The sequence below is a fragment of the Triturus cristatus genome, chromosome 3_2, assembly GCF_964204655.1.
Source record: "Triturus cristatus chromosome 3_2, aTriCri1.1, whole genome shotgun sequence".
Taxonomy (NCBI): Eukaryota; Metazoa; Chordata; class Amphibia; order Caudata; family Salamandridae; genus Triturus; species Triturus cristatus.
In genome coordinates, this window is record NC_140584.1 from 624,235,698 (window position 1) to 624,255,121 (window position 19,424).

Below are 19,424 nucleotides of genomic sequence, written 5' to 3' on the forward strand. Positions count from 1 at the left end.
GCCGGCAGTTGGCCAGACAGACATGGGTCTCAGACCTTGTTGAGAACTTGTGTGGAGCCCAGATAAGCGACTCAGCAGCACAGAATCTACTCACGATTCAAGGAGGACAGGTCTGCCAACCGGAACCAGTCAGATGGCCTAGCTCCTGAGTACTTGGAATTCGGTCACCGCGATATCCCGCAAAGAATCTTAAGGAAGCCAGAAAACAGAGTATGTGCAAGCGCTACACCGAAAAGGGGTACAGATACATCCACTGGTGCTAAAGACAAGGTCTCATCAGTAATAGAACTGACAGCACCACGGTCCTTACAGATCTAAGCCAATTGCTGGAAAAAAACCTAACCTTTGAGTCACTCAAAGTTCACCTGTCCGCCATTGTAGCGTACACTAGGGGACTCGTGGTAGGAAACGTTTTTTCCCTAGCAGTCATAAAGAGGTTCCTGGAAGGAGCAAAGAGGGTAGCCCCAACAAGGTCGGCACCCACACACATATAGAACCTAAATACTGTATTCAGTCACCTAATGAGGAAGCCATTGGAACCAATTAAAAAAGCAGAACTAAAATTCCCAATCCTAAAGACATCATTTGTAGTTGCTAAGACTTCACTACCTAGGGTCACTCACCATCCTAGAACCATACTTACAAATTAATAAGAACAAAGTGGTAATGAGGACAAACCTGCCATTCCTCCCAAAGGCTTTGTCACACTTCCATGTTAACCAGACTATACAACTACCTGCTCTCTTCCAGAAGCCAAAAACACCTGTTGAAAGAGCCCTCCAAATGCTAGTTGTGCAAAGAGAAGTCATTTACTACCTCCGAGAAGCATATTATCTAAAGAAAGAAAGAAATTCTTGGTCTCCTTTGTTCAAGCAAACCAGGGAACATCAGTAACTAAGGGAACCATTGCACAATGGATAGTACAGACAATTCACATTTGCTACAAAAAGTGAAAAGGCAGCTAGAAGATAAATCCAGGGTGCACCCCCACAAGGAACAAGCATTTTCAAGGCCAGTTGATTTCACCTCTGCAAAATCTATTGGTTTTGTCAATTTTCTTTAACCATAATACACAGCAGCGCAAGCTGCTGTGCAGCATGGCTTAAAAGTTTTTTTTAAAGAGCACTATGACATGTCCAACGCTGCCCGTGTCATAGAGCTTTTTTTTATCTTTTAGCTTTAAGCCATGTTTATTTGGCGAACCTTTAAGCCATATTTACTTGGTGAGCCGTTATTGTGAGGTAAAAACACTATATATACATATATATCTTAGTACAAAAGAGCCTATTTACACTATATATATATATATATATATATATATATATATATATGTGTTTCTGAAAAGCTCCATTTTACCGGGGGCCCCCGACCCTGCAGGGCGGTCTCTGCACACAGGAACGGAGAATCCTGTCATTTTCAAACCAACAACAATCAGAGACCAACTCCGTCTTCCATTTAAGCTGACCTTTTATTCGTCAAGCGCAGCAGCAGCCAAACACTCATTGGTCCTTACATGTTTCAGCTATTTGCCTTGTTCACAGGTGAGTGTGATTATATCCCAGTGGTCACATGGCCTGTCACACAGTCCTACAGGCCCCAGGATGCACCGTAGTGATGATTTCAAAACGTGACATGGTGCAATCTTCAATTTGTGCTTAATTGCGTTATTTCAAACATCACTGTCACGATAATTAATGCCATAATTTCCAGGTGCATACTGTTCACGCGACCGCAATCCTCTACTGATGCTAATACTGTATTTAGACACTTATTTGCCCATGTCTTCTTCCATAAATTTTTAGCTATACATATATTACAAATATTTTTTTTTCATAAAGACACATATGTCATCAGCAGAAGATTGCGGTCGCGTGAGTTATAGTTGCCTGCACTAACTATAACGGGGGAATTTCATTGGTTTTTTATCAGTAAAATTTCCGCTAACTATAACATGTGTGAAACCTATGGTTTTTTCAGTGAATTTGCAAGGTTTTTTAAATGCTAATTCCTAACTATAACGTGTGTGAAACCTATGGTTTTTTCAGTGAATTTGTACGGTTTTTTAAATGCTAAGTTACTTTACGCCATTCGTGGCGTGCGCGCACGGTGCGCTTCGCGCACCGTGCGCGCACAGTGAGCACGCGGTGCGCTTCGCGCACCGCGCGCCCACTTTACGCAGTTAGTGCCGTGCACGCACGGTGGGCACGCGGTGCGCTACGCGCACCGCGTGCCCACGTTACGCTAGATGGGCCATGTACGCACGATGCGCTTCACGCACCGTGCGCACATGGAGGACATATGATGCGTTCGTTGTGAAAGGTAATATTTTAATTTTTCACATCTGTGATATGCCATGTACAAATGGTGCCCTTCGGGCACCATTTGGACATGGGGTGGGGAGAGTATGGATACTTTTTTTAAAAAAACTTTTTACCGTACGCGTACAGTAAGCGTAATCGGCGAAATTATCGAAAAAATTAAAATTCCGTTTTTGGCCTTGGGGGATCTTTGGGGACTCCCCCAACATGGCTAGGTGCTTAGGAGCTGTCTAAACAGCCCCTTTACATGTTTTTGTCCTTTGTTTTTTAATCCCCACTCGGAGTGCGAGAGAGAAAATGGCGGCCGCCGCTTCCTGGTTTCGACCGATTCGAATGTTTACTAAGATCTAACAGCCAATCAGAATCGCGCTCGCGCACGTCACCGTACGCGTACGGTAAGCGCACCGTAAGCGCACCGTAAGCTGGCTCAGATATATATATTGATTTAAAGGCTATTTTCTCAGAATCTACTGAACAGATTTACACCAAACCTACAAAAGGCACTTCCTTGACCCGAGGACTACCTCTCTGCCAAATTTCATTTAACTCTGTTCAGCCGTTCGGGCTGTGGCTGTGTCTAAAGGTCCTATGGAAAAATGCATGGGAAAAACGCATTTTGGGACCCCCCTTTTATCTCAGCCCCCGCTTGACGAATCCCCCCGAGACTTTCAGGGTAGGAGCGGAGCGCAGCGCCCCACCTATTTTGAAAATTTGGCGTGGATTCGTCGACCGGCGCCAAAGTTATTCAAAATAGAATGTTGCGGTTTTCCTATGGTAAGAGGGTCCTAACTATAACTACCTACTGGCGACCGCCAGTAGGTAATATATATATATATATATATATATATATATATATATATAATGTTTTGCTACCTTTTGACATTCATACTTGTAAAGAAAGCTGGATCTTCCCTTCAAAGTATTTGGACTGTTTGTTTATAAAAAAAATACAATTTAAAAAAAGTGCCTGTTTAGGCAACCGTGGGTGTGCAAATAGTGAAAAATAGGCTGTAACAATCATAGAAACACAATTATGGTAACTGTTGCCTGCAGACTGGGGTAGAAGAGTATGTATTTGGTGTTGAATACATTACAAAAGAATTCTGATGCCATAATACTAAAATAATCGATTGGAATGATTTACTAAAGTCTATCGTTTGCTGCAAGTTATTAAACTTTATCGTTTGCTGCAAGTTATTAAATCCCGAGAATTTTTAGAGCCAGAATGGGAGCTCGCTCCTTTAGATTTCTAGCTGCAAAATTATGGAACACGCTACCAATAACAATGAGAACCGAGCCTAGCGAATGCGCTTTCCGTAGACAGCTGAAGACATGGCTATTTCTGAATAACAACGTTTAAGCGCTGTGTCAAGTCTCTTTCTGAGCTACTTATCTCGATGTCTCAGCGCGGGGACACACCGTTAGGTATAACCATGCGCTTTATAAATGAATAAATAAATAAATAAATAAACCATAACCAGCGGCTATGAAGTAATTCTAAAAGGAAATCAACCCCAGGGACACTATTCTTCCACAATACATCCATCGATAAAGCTAGCTACAGAAGCGCACCAGAGACAACGGGTGGTGAAAGTATAATGATACCAGCAAATGAAAGTGTAGGACAACGAAGTTCGAAACATGGCTTATGTGAACCTCCAACAGCATGCAGCCAGTGGAAGGGCACTGGTCATTGGAAGCAGTACTTGGTCCAGGCTCCAAAGCATGATGACAGAGGCAAGGAGGAGGCGCTGACCAGCAAGGAAATGAGTGACATGGGAGCTACATGGGAGCTAGCCAGTAGTAAGTAAAGGGACTTAGGAGCCAGGTGGCCGTGTTCTAAGCGCTGTGCAGGTGAAACCTAAAAAGGGAGCAACCCTTGTCTTTATAGCAAATGGTTCCATCAATGACATATGTACTGCAGCTACATGGTCCTCCATACACACCTTCACAAAGCATGACTGTGTGGACAAATATCAAACAGAATGAGGGAGTACTCACATAAGACAGAGAACTGTCTATAGAGGATTGGCACGTGGAGCAGATGAAGAAAAATTCTTTCTTAAGAAGACCTCTCACTCACCAACCTAGTTGGTGACATGCTTCATCATTGAGGTCCCACCCAGATAGCCGAGTGCCATCCGGGTGTGCTGCGACACCTGACTACAGTGGAGCTGGTTTTTTTAAGGTGAGTAGTGAATTTAGATAAAAGTTGGCCGAATTTAACCCAATTGGAAATACTTTATTCTGGGGTAATTAGGACAATGATTAAAAATAGTGAAGACACCAAGGAAGGTTAGATTGACCTCTGGTATCTAATAATAAAAATAGGTGAAAAAGAATAATTAAGGTCTACATGTTTCAACCATAATGTTGCGATTGCTAAGGTTTTCGTCAGGACCATAAAACATGACCCGGGAAGTGCACACTCGCTAAGGTGTGCCCTGTCCACAATAATAAATAAATTCCACCGGGAGATTGGGCAGATCACTACTAGGCGTAAAAGCAGACTGATTTGTGGTTCTGAATTTGGAAGTTACAAATCGCGTGATCCCGTCTCCCATGAGATGCGCTAATATTGCTCTCTAAATTTTTCCTTTCAACGACTTGGAGAAAGGTTCCCTAACCGTGAGTAATGGGTTAGGTTTCTACTACTGACCGTGGACAGGGCACACCTTAGCGAGTGTGCACCTGGATGGCACTCGGCTATCTGGGTGGGACCTCAATGATGAAGCATGTCACCAACTAGGTTGGTGAGTGAGAGGTCTTCTTAAGAAAGAATTTTTCTTCATCTGCTCCACGTGCCAATACTCTATAGACAGTTCTCTGTCTTATGTGAGTACTCCCTCATTCTGTTTGATATTATGTAACTAGGGGACTGGGAATGCCCCCCTTCAATGGTCTACCATTGTAAGAATCCCTTTCTCTCCATTTTTGTTTTGTATATAATGTGTGGACAAATACACAGGCCCAAGTGGGTCAAAGAGTACTGAAACCCCTGTGAGCAAATTCAAGCACATTTCATCCCAGCCTACCTAAGGATAGAGTTATCGCTATGAAATCAGTGCATAGCATTTGGAATCCAAAAAAGATTCACTCTGCAAAATGAAATGGTTACTTACGTGTAGGAGTAGTTTTGCAGCTTGAAGAGTTTTCTGGGTTCCATGTGACCCACCTGCCTCCCTGGAAATGAGAAGAGGAATTAACCAGGCAAGCCCACCAAATCGGCTCCGCAAAGTGGGCCAGTTCAAGCATCTCCACGTCACTAAGAGAAAAAAGGAATCTAAAGATGTGACCACGCACAAGAACTTTCGGCGCACACATCTGATATCACAGGAGGATGAACATACCAAATGGTGTTCTATGGCGATGCATATGAAAAAATTTAAAAAAGAGAGAAGAAAGAGACCATTCTGGACCAAACCACTAGATGCCGGAATAATGCACAGCATTAAATTCCAGAAAACTCCTAAAGTTGCAAACCTGCTCCAACAAGTAAATAATCATTTTGTTTTCTTTGTTTCACATTCATACCAACATTGTGCAATTTCTGATCTCCACAAACTTTCTTATCCAAGCACTAGATAAGAGGTAGCATCTATTGCTCTCAAGATGCACAACCCTATTGCAGAGACCTGTAAGACTGCTGCACGAACAATCTCATCTTTTCATCTTTTTTTCAGGTTTTTTTTTAGATATTTTTTCTAGAAGTAATGCCTCATTTGTCCCGGAGGTTCTGCAAAAGACCTGGGGGCATATTTAAAAGGGCTTTATCTCCGCTTTTTTGGCTTAAAAAGCCAAAAAAGCGGAGATAAAACTATCACCCTATTTACAAGAGGGTGCCAACATGCATAATCGCATGTTAGCACCCTTTTACCCAACGCCTCCCTTTGCATCTCTAATGAGATGCAAAGTGGGCGTCACTGGGCGTACCCCAGATGGACAACCTTGTAAATATCGCTGATGTTCACATTGCGATGTTTACAAGGCTGCCCCAGCATTTTAAAACTGCTGTTTTCTCCAAAAACTAACGTCTGCTAAAATGCAGACTTACCTATCCCCAACATTGGGGTGGATTATGCTGATACGACCCTCTGGGTTGTATCAGCAAGGTTATCGCCGTTTTGCAGGGAACATTGCTGGAAAACCAGCGATGTTCCAAGAAAAAGGGCGATAACCTCGCTATCTCTGGAATTTTTATCGCCCTGGAGTAACGCGTTGTTAATAACGCGCTACCAGGGAAATAAATTCCAGAGATAGCTTGCGATAATAAAGTTGTCGCTGGCCGTTGATAATATGCTCCCTAGTCCCAAAAGAATGGACGGTAGGAAGATCAAGGATGACAGAGTAGTGAACATAATCTTCATGGTGACTACGATATTTGTATTCCTTGCTCAATTTTTGTTACAAGTACAAGCTGAGCTTTTGTTGCGCATACTAGTGCCTCAGTTCTACTCTTCCATCTATTCTTGACACTTCTATAGCGCATGGTTACCCAACAGGCCTCCCAGAGCTTTAGGTCTTGTCAGGCTTTACACCGTACATTTACGATAAACACAAATGTCTTAAGCTGTTTTCAGAAACTTAGGGGCATATTAGCAAGACCGGCGATAAAATTATCGCAGTTTTACCAGCAGGAAACTGCCGCTAAAATGGCAATAATGGGCTTGATAATATACCCTGGAGAATTCCAATAGACGCCCAGGATAGATGTCCTGCACATCTAACCTGGGCTTCTATTGGAATTCTATAACGCATATTATCAAGCCCATTATCGCCGTTTTAGTGGAAGTTTCCTGCCGCTAAAACGGCGATAATTATATCGCTGGTCTTGCTAATATGCCCTCAAGTTCCACCTTGTTCTCCCTTATTGCTACTGGTTAGGTGTTCCATAACTTTGAGACCAGACACGAAAATGAACGTCCTCCATTCCAGGCTTTTTTGATTATGGTGACAGTAAGCAAACCTAGAGTTGCAGAGCGCAATGATCTGCCGGGACAGTAGGGACTTATGAGAAGTTGCAACAGTTGTGGGCCCGTCCTGTTCAGCGCTCGTTGTGCTTCAGAGCATATAGCGATAGATTATCCTTTTATTTACTGGTAGCCAATGTAATGCTGTTGGTAGTCCCAGGAGTGTACGAGCTGCTGCATTTTGGATCCTCTGCAGTTGTTTTTATGACTGATTGAGGACTTCCAAAATGTAGTGAATTCCCATAGTCTAGACATGACAAAATCAGACCTTGAATTACCACTCTACGTGTGGAAGAAGGTAGCCACCTCAGCGTTTTTCTGAGGGTTCTCAGTTAAGACTCCTAATCACCCATGCTAGAATGTTGGCTGGACTTTTGCTGCTCCCACTAATCAAGCTAAGGATAACCACTTAATTCTACACCTCCATTTTCAAATTCCAACATATTTTCAGAGCGTTTTAAAATGCTCAATTATACTTTATCTGTTTACCCACTTTATTAATTTTCAAATGTTTAATTTTCAAAAACTGTTGCAGACCCCCTGAGTAGACATCATGGACCCCAGGTTAAAATGTTCTCACATCTAAGGGTAAAATGATTAAATGTTATACAAACTTCTACCAAATATATTTCACTTACTTATTAGCACATAGTCTCAATATTAAACAGTGAATTTCTCCACTGACCTAAAACTGTTTAAGAAGTTAAGTAAAAATATGCACATTTCTAGATCAGTATCTTGTAGTAGGAACATTAATGCATCTTCTATAATATTTCCAGGGTGTGACCTTTTGCATACATTTGCACGCACGACAATGTTGGATTAGTTTCTCTGAAACTAAACGTGTTTTACATCTAACTTCACACAACATTATTACAACACCCTGAACATCATGTCTCGTTCCTTACTATGTACAAATGTCATCACGATCTTCATCCACTGGGGGACAGGGCTATCTACAAATCCACATCATCACTAATCTATGTGTACATCGCAAGGCTGCTTTCTATTATAAAAGATTAGCATCCTGATAGATTAGTAGAGGAGGCACTTCCGCTGACACGGAGGGTTCTTGCATGCTGAGAAATCACCACACAGCCACCTTACATCTTGTGAGTGCTGTCCAGTTTGTGACTAAGACTGGGTCCTTCACTCCATACAATCAGGTAATGGGGCTGGGTTGTCCCTTGGGGGCGATTCCTAGCTCTACACCTACATACACTGTAGGTACACTTAGAGTAGGGTTCGCATAGTAGGAGTACGCCGGATTACTGCATTGTTTATATGCCTGCATATATACAGTTGTTTAGCACCATGGTAGAACTATGGCTACCATTTACGCTCTTGGTGCTTGTAATCACGTTTATCTGCTTCTGGCTACTAATCATTGCAGCACACGTATCTTATGCCAGAATAACATATTATTGAAAATGTTCCACTGTGTATTCTCTGTATATTTCTCTGAGAATAAGTGAGCACGAGTGACTGAACAAAAGGTTCTGTACTGTTTCCGCGATTCCTGAGAAATCGGGGTTGCCAGAAACTATCCGCTCCCTGCTTGGTTAAGGGGCTTATGGTGGTACTGTAAGCTAGCTGGTCTATAGGCCAATATATCCTGCGAGCATGTCTGGAATCAGTCTTGACACCAAGCCCTTAGTTTATGTTGTCTGAACAATGCGCAGGTCCCACGGATTGGTAGGAACTACACAACACTATGGTCAATGTAGAGATTGTCATTATGGTTGTTGCTGACTATAACTATTTGAATCTGTGCATCATTAAAGCTACATACAGAGGTTTGTGCTACTTACCTGTAATGCTACTTCGGAAGTATGTTATTTTTCTTAGCTGAGACTACCCACTATACTTAAAGGCAACGTTAGCTGATTTCCCAGTGTGAAGTCTTCATAACAGACCTGGTCATGGTGTTTAAGTTCAGAAGAATCTGGAGTTCTTTTTAAAATCAGCATGGTGTTATTAGACACTTAATCTGTTTATATGGATGGGAGATTTGTTTTTTGTGTTTCAAAGTGTGCTAGCCACACAAAGTGTAAAAATATAGGCCCCTTTATACTAACACATTTTCCCATAGATACAGAATTGGTAAATACTTTAGATACATTAGGCCCATAGCCTGTGAAAGGTACATTCTCAAGTGCCTTTGTTACAGGTCAATAGCAGTTTCTTTTGTCTGGTTGCTATTCCATGTTTGTCTCACATATTGTGTGCGACCTAAACATCAGTCTACCCTTCTTGCTCTTAGGTCTATGAAACGCCCTTCTTTGTGGCAGTGGATCATGACAAGAAAAGGGTGGTGATCAGCATTCGAGGGACTCTCTCACCCAAGGTAAGTGCATTTTCCACATATACAAAAAGGGAATCAATGCCACCATCAAATCCAGCACTTAGGGCCTGATTTAGAGTTTGGTGGGTGGGATACTCTGTCACAAACATTACGGATATGCCGTTCACCTTACTACAAAGTGCCATTGGAAATAATGCATTTGTAATACATCTGGCGGGACATCCATCACTTTTCTGATAGAGTATCCCGTCTACCAAACTGTAAATCAGAGTCTGTATCAGAACTCCCACCAAATTATCACATTCACTGGCCACCACTCACCCTCTTCTCAAGCAGACACATCTGCAGCATTCCTTACACTTCATACCCAATTTCATCCCCTCCTCACACAGTAACCTAACCAGCTGAACTGCTTTGGCTTCTCTGATCTCAGGATGCCCTGACGGATCTCACAGGCGATGCAGAGCGCCTCCCGGTGGAGGGTCAGCATGGCACATGGCTGGGTCACAAGGTACAGTAAACGTAGCTTTATTTCTTCATCTTGTTTTATTTATGTTGCTCAGTTTTTGTTTGTCACTACTTATGTATTTTGTTTCTTCTTGATTATCGATTTTACGTACCCTTCTGCCAATCTTTCAACACTGCTGTGTTCCTGTATCTTCCTGTCTCTATCACACCAGAATTAAATGATTATCTCGGTTTCTTCCTTGCAGACTTACTCTTTTTAAACTATACTTTTGTCCACCTGTGCAGCTTTTTTGCAATCCCTACCTGTGTACTGTCGCACTGTTACTTATCTACCCTGCTTCTTTGTGCTGAACTCAAACTATGGACCTGATTTATAATGTGATGGATATCCTGTCCGCCTTATTACAAGTGCATTCTATCCTGTTTATTTATACGGTGGACAAGATATCCATCACGTTTATGATGATGAAACTCATCGCCAAACTCTAAATCAGGCTTTATGTCTTCAGTGCGATTGTGTGACCCATTAGAGGTTTTCCCTGGGAACTGAATTTCATGTCTCTGTGGCCTTTTATATTACTTTCGTTGCCACTCTGCTAATTCCCTACCTCTTAGTTCCTTGAATGCCTCTCTTGTAGAGTATGTCATTTGTACCTACCTGTTCCACAGAGGCATATCTATTAGTGATGTCATGGATGTGCCTAAGTCACTTTAGTATCTTTTCTTTTGTGTCTATAAAACATCTTTCCATCTTCTTAATCTTCCTGTTTCCTCTCCATTTTTTCTTCACTGGTCCCTTATTCACCCTTGTGTGTTGCTTTTATTTTTTCTCTTGTTGATGGCAGGGGATGGTCTTGTCTGCAGAGTACATCAAGAAGAAACTGGAGCAGGAGATGGTGCTGTCTCAAGCTTTTGGGCGTGACCTGGTCAGTCTTTTCTCCAGTGTCAACCTGTATGCAGCACTAGGGGTGTATTGATGTGGTCTTCTAGTCTGGTTGTGCATGTTGTCCTCTCCTCTTGTAAAGTGTTTCGGGAGACAGCTTCTCTATCGGGCGCAGCTGATAGTGGATCCAAAGTTCTGTCCCTTCAGTACACTGCAAGGTAGACAATCCTGCATTGTCTCTTGTGTAACAGTGACAAGCGCCTTGTACGGAGGAAGTCCCTGGGAGGTAGGAATATGGGAGAACTGGTTGGAAGCATTGGCTGGTCAATGGATTGGAAGAATGTTAGCAAAAGGATGGGAACAATTGGGGAGTTGACGTGCGAGGCAGAGTGAGGAGATTTAGGAAAATCGAAGAGCAGGGGGCAACAGTGAGTGAGCTGATGTTGTAAGGATGGAACTGTCACTCAGAAAAGATGTACGAAAGGACCTGTCAGTGAGTCGGGAAGTCAGAAAGAACAACTCTGCGGAAAAGTTGGGCTTAAATGTAATAAGCTGTGTGTGTGTTGTATTTGGAAGAATAAGACTGTTGGGAGTTACAGGAAGGGTCGAAGCTGCTAGGGAGCCAGGCTGGAGGGCTGAGCTTTCAGTTACTTGTACCGGAAGGATAAGGATTGAAGGATTTTGTTGCAGGTTGGAAGGATGGAGCACTGGCAGTAAGTTGTACTGAACCTGGGAGGCTGGAGCAATCTGATATGGGGTTGGAATGTTAGGGCTATGTGTAAGTTGAATAAAAGATGAGAAGGATGGGACGATCAGTGAACTGCGGTGGAAGGATGGGGTTTTCAATCAATATATACTTTATTAGATTCATATGGTGTATCATAAAAGTGTACATAGTAAAATACAATACAGTAAAATGGATAAAAAATAGGTTAAAAATCGAGGGTAAAAAAAGTACAAAAACAGTTTAGCATAAGGCAGTAATGATCTGCTCACCTAATAGCGATTTCCTTCTGAAGATAGCATCCCAAAAATATTGTGCTAAAACCATATGTGTACAAATTTGGAAGTAGTTGTAAATGTAAAAAAGCCTGTCTACATTAGCTAAAGTTTAAAGATTTCGTTAACAGCTTAATAAAAGAATTTCTTAAATCCGTGTAAACTTTACAAAAGAACAATATATGCATGGTCGATTGTTTTGACATCTTGTCACAAGGGCAATACATTAGTTCACGTGACCAATTGTTGATATTGGGAAAGCTTGTCAGGCGATGGAAAGGAAAGCTTGTCAGGCGACGGGTTGTCAGCTTCCTGAATGAAGACTACTTGGATGGGGTTAGTGAAGTGGAGAAAGTCTGAGTTAGTCATTGAGCTGTAAGTAAGGGGTGTGCCCCATGAGGAAGGTTACAAGATAAGGGTCATTATGAGATGGGGACTGTTGAAGGGCTGGTATTCTCAGTTGGAGGAGATGTTGCAGATGGGCCTGCAGACACATCCACCAACCTCCCCATCTAACTGACAGTCAAAAACCCTCCTGCTCTCTCCGACTCACAGACAGGCCCATATTTCTAGGTTTTTTAACTAAGTATGTGAGTTACAGAAATGATGGAAAGATGGGAGAAAGTTGAGGCATTCAGTGAGTAGGAAGCGGGCTTAAAATGGGCAGTAAATGAGTCCTGTTGGGGCTGTCCCTGTCTTCGCACTACTTAGTGGCTATTGCCCCTTTTCCATGTTTGAGTTGGACCATGAGAGTTCATTGTATTGCCTTTGCGGAAGCCTGAGGATTTGCCAAGAAAGGTACTAAACACCCAACATACAGTTTTCGTGCTTTGGTAATTTCTGATGGCTCTTGAAAGGTCAATGCAACATTGCCACAATTTTAAATGGAGCTAGAACTGAAACATAAACTATGCATATATCAACAGTCAGATTATTAATGTTTAGTCAATAATGAGAGGTAATGAAGTTTTAACACATTTATCTATCTTAAAGGAGTAGTATTGTTTTGTCATCTTTATTCAGATTAATCGGTTTACAGAAATATCAATGAAAGATTTATTAGTGACAGCGTAAATCAATACAAAGTGTTCCATAAAGGAAAATTGTCACTAAGCTAGCTAAGGAGCCTAGTAGAGGTGGGCGTAAGTCGCGTAGGGGGTCTACTCAGAGAGGCACAGAGATGGAACCAATCTCCGCACTCGCCTCATAGCTCCGCTACGCGCCGCCCGCCCACAGTATTAAAACTTTACAAAACATTATAAATAACAATTTAAATCACCTTACCTTATCGGCAGCGTCCCCGGGCTTCCCTCTGTCTCCATCGCGTCTTCTTCTGGGAAACTGCGCATGCGCGGGCGCCCGCGCATGCACAGTTTTCCAGAAGAAGTCGTGATGGAGACGGAGGGAAGCCCGGGGACGCCGCCGATAAGGTAAGGTGATTTAAATTGTTATTATAATGTTTTGTAAAGTTTTAATACGGCGGGCGGGCGGGAGGCCAAATCCATTTCCGCCCGAGTTTGCGGAGATTTGCCTGTTTCTCCGCCTACATCGCGGAAGGCGGAAGGGGCAAATCTCCGCACATTCCGTGGGCGGAACGAAGTTGTCCGCCCACCCCTAGAGCCTAGCCTACCCTAAATAGAACCCATGAAGAGTTTTTTTCAGAAAAGAGCAAGATTTAGAATATAAGAAGCACTACCCATAAAGAGTCGGTCTGGAAACTCAGCTGAGTTCCCTATAGCTGCAGTAGCAACCATTAATAATAGAGTGATCTTTGCAGTAGCATTGATCAGTAAAAAGGGTCTTTGGATAAAGAAAAAATAAAGTCACCTTTGGCAGTAGCTGTCGGCAACAGAAGAAAAGAACCAATTCTCTGGTAGAAGAGTCACAAGGCAGGGAAGAGGGATCTAGATCAGTGTCTGTAAGAGTCTCCTTCTAGCTAGCTAGGAACACCACTTATTATAAAATCACACAGTAATGTATCGAAGCTTATTAGACGTTATCTCCTTTCAACCAGTGGAACATGCTCATCCGATGGTGTTGTTAAATTCTAATGCTTCTTCTCCGGGTTCACACAGTAAACATTCACACCGATCTAGTGTAAACATTTTTTCAGGACTTGTTGCATGGAGGAAAGTTCTCATTAGAACCTTCTTACCTAAGCTAAAAGATGTGCTCTATGTCCATTATGAATATAAAGCAAGTCGGATAAGATGGAACAAACTAACAATGATATTCTGTGAAACATTCATAAAATATATCTAAATCATTATTTATTCAAGCAGTCACATTGATACATTGTATTTAGGTAGATGATCTAACATGGTGTGATGATGAGGTGAGGGAAACGTAAGCTTGAAGTCAGCACATTCTTAAGCAAGTTGCTGGTGCTAGGCAAAATGTTCTCAATAAACGTCTGTTAAGCCATGAGCAAGAGTCGAAAACCAAAGGCTTTTAGGCCTAACTGAAGAGGCACATTTAAGAATGATACCTTGGTAGGAAATTTTCTACATAGTTTCGTATACACTAAAATAAACACACCATATATAATATAAATATATAATATTATTTGCAGCATTAATAATAATTCTATCATGTTGTATAGCAGGCACAATTTTGCCTATGTGTAATTTTCTATGTGAGAAAATTTCTGCAGCAGTTTAAATGTATTCTAAGGTGCTATTCTAACATTGTTTGTAAGACGATTTTTCATTTTCGAAGTAATTTCCTCCACCTATCAGATGGTCGCTGAATGTGTCTTTTCTTTCAGGCACGGGGAACAAAGCACTATGGTCTAATTGTGGTTGGGCATTCGCTAGGGGCTGGTACCGCCGCCATTCTCTCCTTCCTTCTCCGTCCGCAGTACCCCTCCCTGAAGTGCTTTGCCTATTCGCCCCCTGGCGGTCTGCTCAGGTAAGTGTCTGCTTCAGGGTCCTCCCGTCATACGCATTGTGCAAGTTAAGAGATGTTTGACCGCAGTATTATGCATTGCTCGTGTACTGGGCCTTGGTAGAACTACTGAAAGGAGGTAGGAATTGGGGGATGACTGGGAAGGCGGGTGGAGCCCTCGGCTGGTCTGGGCTTAGGGACGTGCTTTACTTTGAGGCAGTTGCTTAGGTCACCACTAGCAAGAAGGCTCCTGGCCTTTGGAACCCCAATGTTAGCATACATTTCATAGGGGGGGATGTAATAAATGTCACTTCTCCTGGAGCTCCAAATGTCAGTGCACTGGCCCTGACGATCAGGGTGGAGCGGGTTTACCTCCTAGTACCACACTTGGCCCCTCACATTTTCAGCATTCTCTCTCCCTGGCTGGTGTTTTTGTGAGCTTCCCTGTGATAACTGGTACTGGAGCTTGAGAGACTTTGGGGAAATGGGACAATGTATTGTTCGTCCCTGCTTCTTAAGCGTGACGAGGCTTCATCCAGGTGTTACACATGACCATCCATGAGAGATGGGTGCTCCTTGTGAAATTCATGCTTGATTTTCCTGGTAGTGCTAGGAGGATTCCGCTTTTAGTAGAAGTAATTTAAATGCAAAATAGCATAATAAGTAGGTTCTACAGTTGTTGCAGTAGCCAGGGAAACAAATCTACTTGAAGCCCCATTGGCACTTTTTTCTACCAGCGCTTTCCATGCGTGCATGTATCTGCCTTCAAAGTATTAGTGTAGTGGGGTAATGAAATGGCGGGATCATGGAACGGAGCACTGATTTAAATGTTAGAATTCTCCTTAATAAAGGGGAGTGTAGGTATTTATCTGGGAAGGTTAGAGATAAGAGGCCCCTAACTGCCCTTGTGCTGCTGCTGCTTTTAACCTGTTTCTCTTGCAGTGAGGACGCCATGGAATATTCTAAGGAGTTTGTCACTTCGGTTGTTCTTGGGAAAGATCTCGTCCCCAGGCAAGTCTCGGTCCAGAAACATCGTGGGGCATTTCTCCAGCCCCACAGAACAACCCTCTTCGCCATCTACCTCCTGCCTGCTTTTCACTTCCTGTTCATGCGGCGCTGCCTGCTGGTCATGTAATGGTCAGGCGCTGGGGTCTGTCTCACAGCTTTATTGTCCTGTCTAACCATTTGCAGCCGGATCTGAATCATTCCATGTGGCTTTCAACATACTCCGTTATCATCTTCAACATCTGACACTCGTCCTGTCTCCATGGTAACCTCTATCACACCTGTGCTGTCTCTATAGTAGTAGCATGTCCCACATCGCTCACATGTGCTGTCTCCATGGTAACCACTGCCACACCACCATCCTCTGCCAACCTCTGCTATATATATTTAACCCTTATTGCATCCTGCTCCTGTGCTATCCCTTTGGTAATTTATACCACATCTGTCACTTATGCCTTCTCTATAGTAATAGTCACACACTTTGACTGACTCCATGGTATCCTTTACTGCTCCTAGTCTGTCTCCATTGTGATCTGTATTATAGTATGCATCACCATGGTACTCTTTACTGCAACTAAGCTGTCCCCATGGTAACCTGTAGCCCATTTCACATGTGCTGTTTTCGTGGTAGCATGACCCATCTCACAGATGTGCTGTCCCTGTGGTAACCTACGTCACAGCTGAGCTGCCTCTTTGGTAATCTGTACCGCATCTCACACCGTTGCTGACTCTATGGCACCATTCATCACGTTTCACACCTATGAAGCTTTTGTAGTGATTTTTAACATACATTTCTGCACTACTCTCTCCTTGGTGAGCGGTACCACATTTTGCAGCTCTACTGTCATTATTGTGGCTTATGTCATCTTACACTTGTCCAAATGCTTTGACAACCTGTTACATGTTGTAGACTTTTACTGTCCCTTTTGTAATTGCACACACCTGACACCTATGCTGTTCTTTTGGTAACCAGTACTTGAAATACATTTCTGATGAGTTTATCTGCACGTGTACATCTGTTTCCATTTTCAAGGGACAACTTTTAACACGTCAGCACCTACATTCTATCTTTGTTTCAGGGTTTCTGACCTCTTTTTTCTCCTCATCCCAGGTCAGCACCTTCATTCTTTCATTTCATTTCTCTGGGGGTTCTCCTGTGAATCTATGTACCATATACACCCTGTCGTTCCATGCCTGTTTCATCTGAGCTGACACCTGTCACCTTCCATTCCAGGATTGGCCTGTCTCAGCTCGAGGGGTTTCGTCGGCACCTTCTCGATGTCTTACAACGAAGCAACAAACCTAAGGTAGGTAGTGTCTGTCTCTCCGGGGTCACATATACTTGAGACTCTTATTTGTCCATGTGAGTGTCACCCCTACATTTGTGTCTTTCTGTCCATGACCTGGTGACACATATTGCAGTGTCTCTGTAACTGGCAGAGTCAGGCATACTTTGGTGTCTGTTTGTTCATTGGAGGGCAACACCTACAATAAAAAAGCAAAGGTGTCCAGCTTAGGTTCAGAAAGACCTGATACCTGTCAGGAGTTCAGGATATCTACACAAATCAAATTTGGCCTAATTTATTTAGTCAGTGGTTATCTTGAAAATCACCAAACACAGGTCCAGCATCCTGAAAAGTTCTGTACTGTTAATCCGTGGTAGGGTCATGCCTACTGCAGTGTCTCTATCCAAGACCAGGCCATAACTAGGCCTGCCAGTCTGTCTGTTCTTGTCAGGATCAAATCTTCTGCATTGTCTTTCCATTCACGACAAACAATCACAGATGCTGAGGTACTGGGGTCACACAGACTGTGGTGTCTTTCATATAGTGAATTACAACTGCTGCAGTGTCTGTAAATTCTGATAGATACTTATTACTGCAGATTTCAAAACTTAGAACACTGCCTAGACACCAGACTGGTTCCAGAAACATTTCTTCAGCAGTGCTCCAGCGGGCCGCTAGGTGGCACCGTATACCTCCACTTTTTCTACATCTAAACCCGGAAGTGACACAGCGAAGCAGCAAATGTTAGCTCCACCCCTGTGCGCTGATGTCAGTTCCTTTATTTCCAGACCTTCCGCTGCACATTTGGAGCTCCTCTTCCAATTTCGCCGCTCTTCATACGATTTCTAAACCGGATTCCAGTGTGCTAGGGACCGATGTCGCCACTAATACAACAGGTTTCAAACCATTCTGCGAATGTAGGAAACAATGTTGGTAAAGGATCCACATGAGGCGAGTTTCTGTGTTCAGACCATGATTTAAAGTCCTGCGATAAATGTGCTGTCATGCATCCAAAGACGATCCTGAAGCACTATTGTCACCAAACACACAAAGAAGTTGAAGCCTTCGTGCAAGTCCAACTCCTGCTCCAGGTTGCAGACGCGGCTATGATCCGCTTCCAAGGTCGTTCCTGCTGGAAATCCTCCCGTAAGTCCAGGTCCAAGTGCAAATGGGACTCTACCCCATTTCGTCTTTACCTTCTCTGATCCAAAATAGAAGGCGCAGGGCTCATGATGCGAGTCATTAACCCTCCGAGTCACCAGTAATGGAGTTGATTCCTCAGCTGAACCCAAGTCCTCAATGAGGGCGCACCAGATTGAAGCCTTTTAAGGACGTCCTGCTGCAGATTTTTTTTTTTTTTTTAAACCGTTTATTACAAAACTCAAAAAATATACAAAGATGGGCCTACAACCTTCCGGCCGGCCGCTAGTAAACAAAAGGCGCATATGATACACATTGTAGAGCGCGCGTTGCGGCTAAGGAAGATGCACAGGAGTTAGCAGCGTTGATAGCCACACCATCCGGACCCCACTGTACGGTTTCATTTTAAACTGAAATAACAACCAGAAAAAACAAAAAACCACAAGGCAATCTACAATCAGAAATAGCAGCATGTGCTCCCCTGAGAGGGGGACCCTACCAATCCATAGGAGTATCAAGAAGGGGAAGAGATCAGGATTAGGGCTGGGCAATACTCAATGCCCGGAACAGGGAAGATGGGTCGGCTACGGGGATGGGGCAGGCGACGGATCGGGCAATAACGGTGGAGTACAGATTCCCCCGCGGTAGGCGTTCCAGGGGCCCCAGGCTTTCACCCATGTCCCAGGCTTACCTCTCGCAACATACACCACCTTTTCCCGAAACATGCACCAATCCATTTGTTCCTTCCAGGCCGAGACAGTCGGGGACCTCTGAGATCCCCACAGTTGAGCAATATCACGCTTGGCCACCATATATCCCAGAGTCACCCACCACGTCTGTGGCGCCGAGTAGTCGGTAGGTTCCCACACATTCAACAGGCATCTCCTCGCTTCGGGTAGCAGCACCACATGCGTAACCACACGCAGGACCTCATGCACACCACGCCAGAATCGCTCCACCTCCGGGCATTCCCACAATATATGCAGAAAGGTCCCCAAAGCGCCACACCCACGCTTACACAACCCGTCCACAGCATAGCCCATACGCAGAAGCCTCGGCCCCGTCATGTAGACTCTGTGGAGTATCTTGAGCTGGACGAAGCGAAGGCGGGCCGGTATGGCCACCTCTTTCGGGGAGGCCACCGCAAGGGTCCAGTCCTCGTCG

The 19,424-nt window shown here is 43.6% G+C and overlaps 1 protein-coding gene across 2 annotated transcripts in view; it reads left to right on the forward strand.

The window, feature by feature from the left end:
* The window catches only part of DAGLA (diacylglycerol lipase alpha), a 321,198-nt gene that overhangs the window by 256,318 nt on the left and 45,456 nt on the right, over nt 1-19,424 (forward strand). For both annotated transcript variants that reach the window (XM_085648539.1, XM_085648538.1), the window contains exons 11-16: nt 9,552-9,635; nt 10,027-10,104; nt 10,907-10,987; nt 14,711-14,853; nt 15,772-15,840; nt 17,069-17,141. In XM_085648539.1, coding sequence (XP_085504665.1) covers nt 9,552-9,635; nt 10,027-10,104; nt 10,907-10,987; nt 14,711-14,853; nt 15,772-15,840; nt 17,069-17,141 — 528 coding nt within the window. The remainder of the gene's footprint in view (nt 1-9,551; nt 9,636-10,026; nt 10,105-10,906; nt 10,988-14,710; nt 14,854-15,771; nt 15,841-17,068; nt 17,142-19,424) is intronic.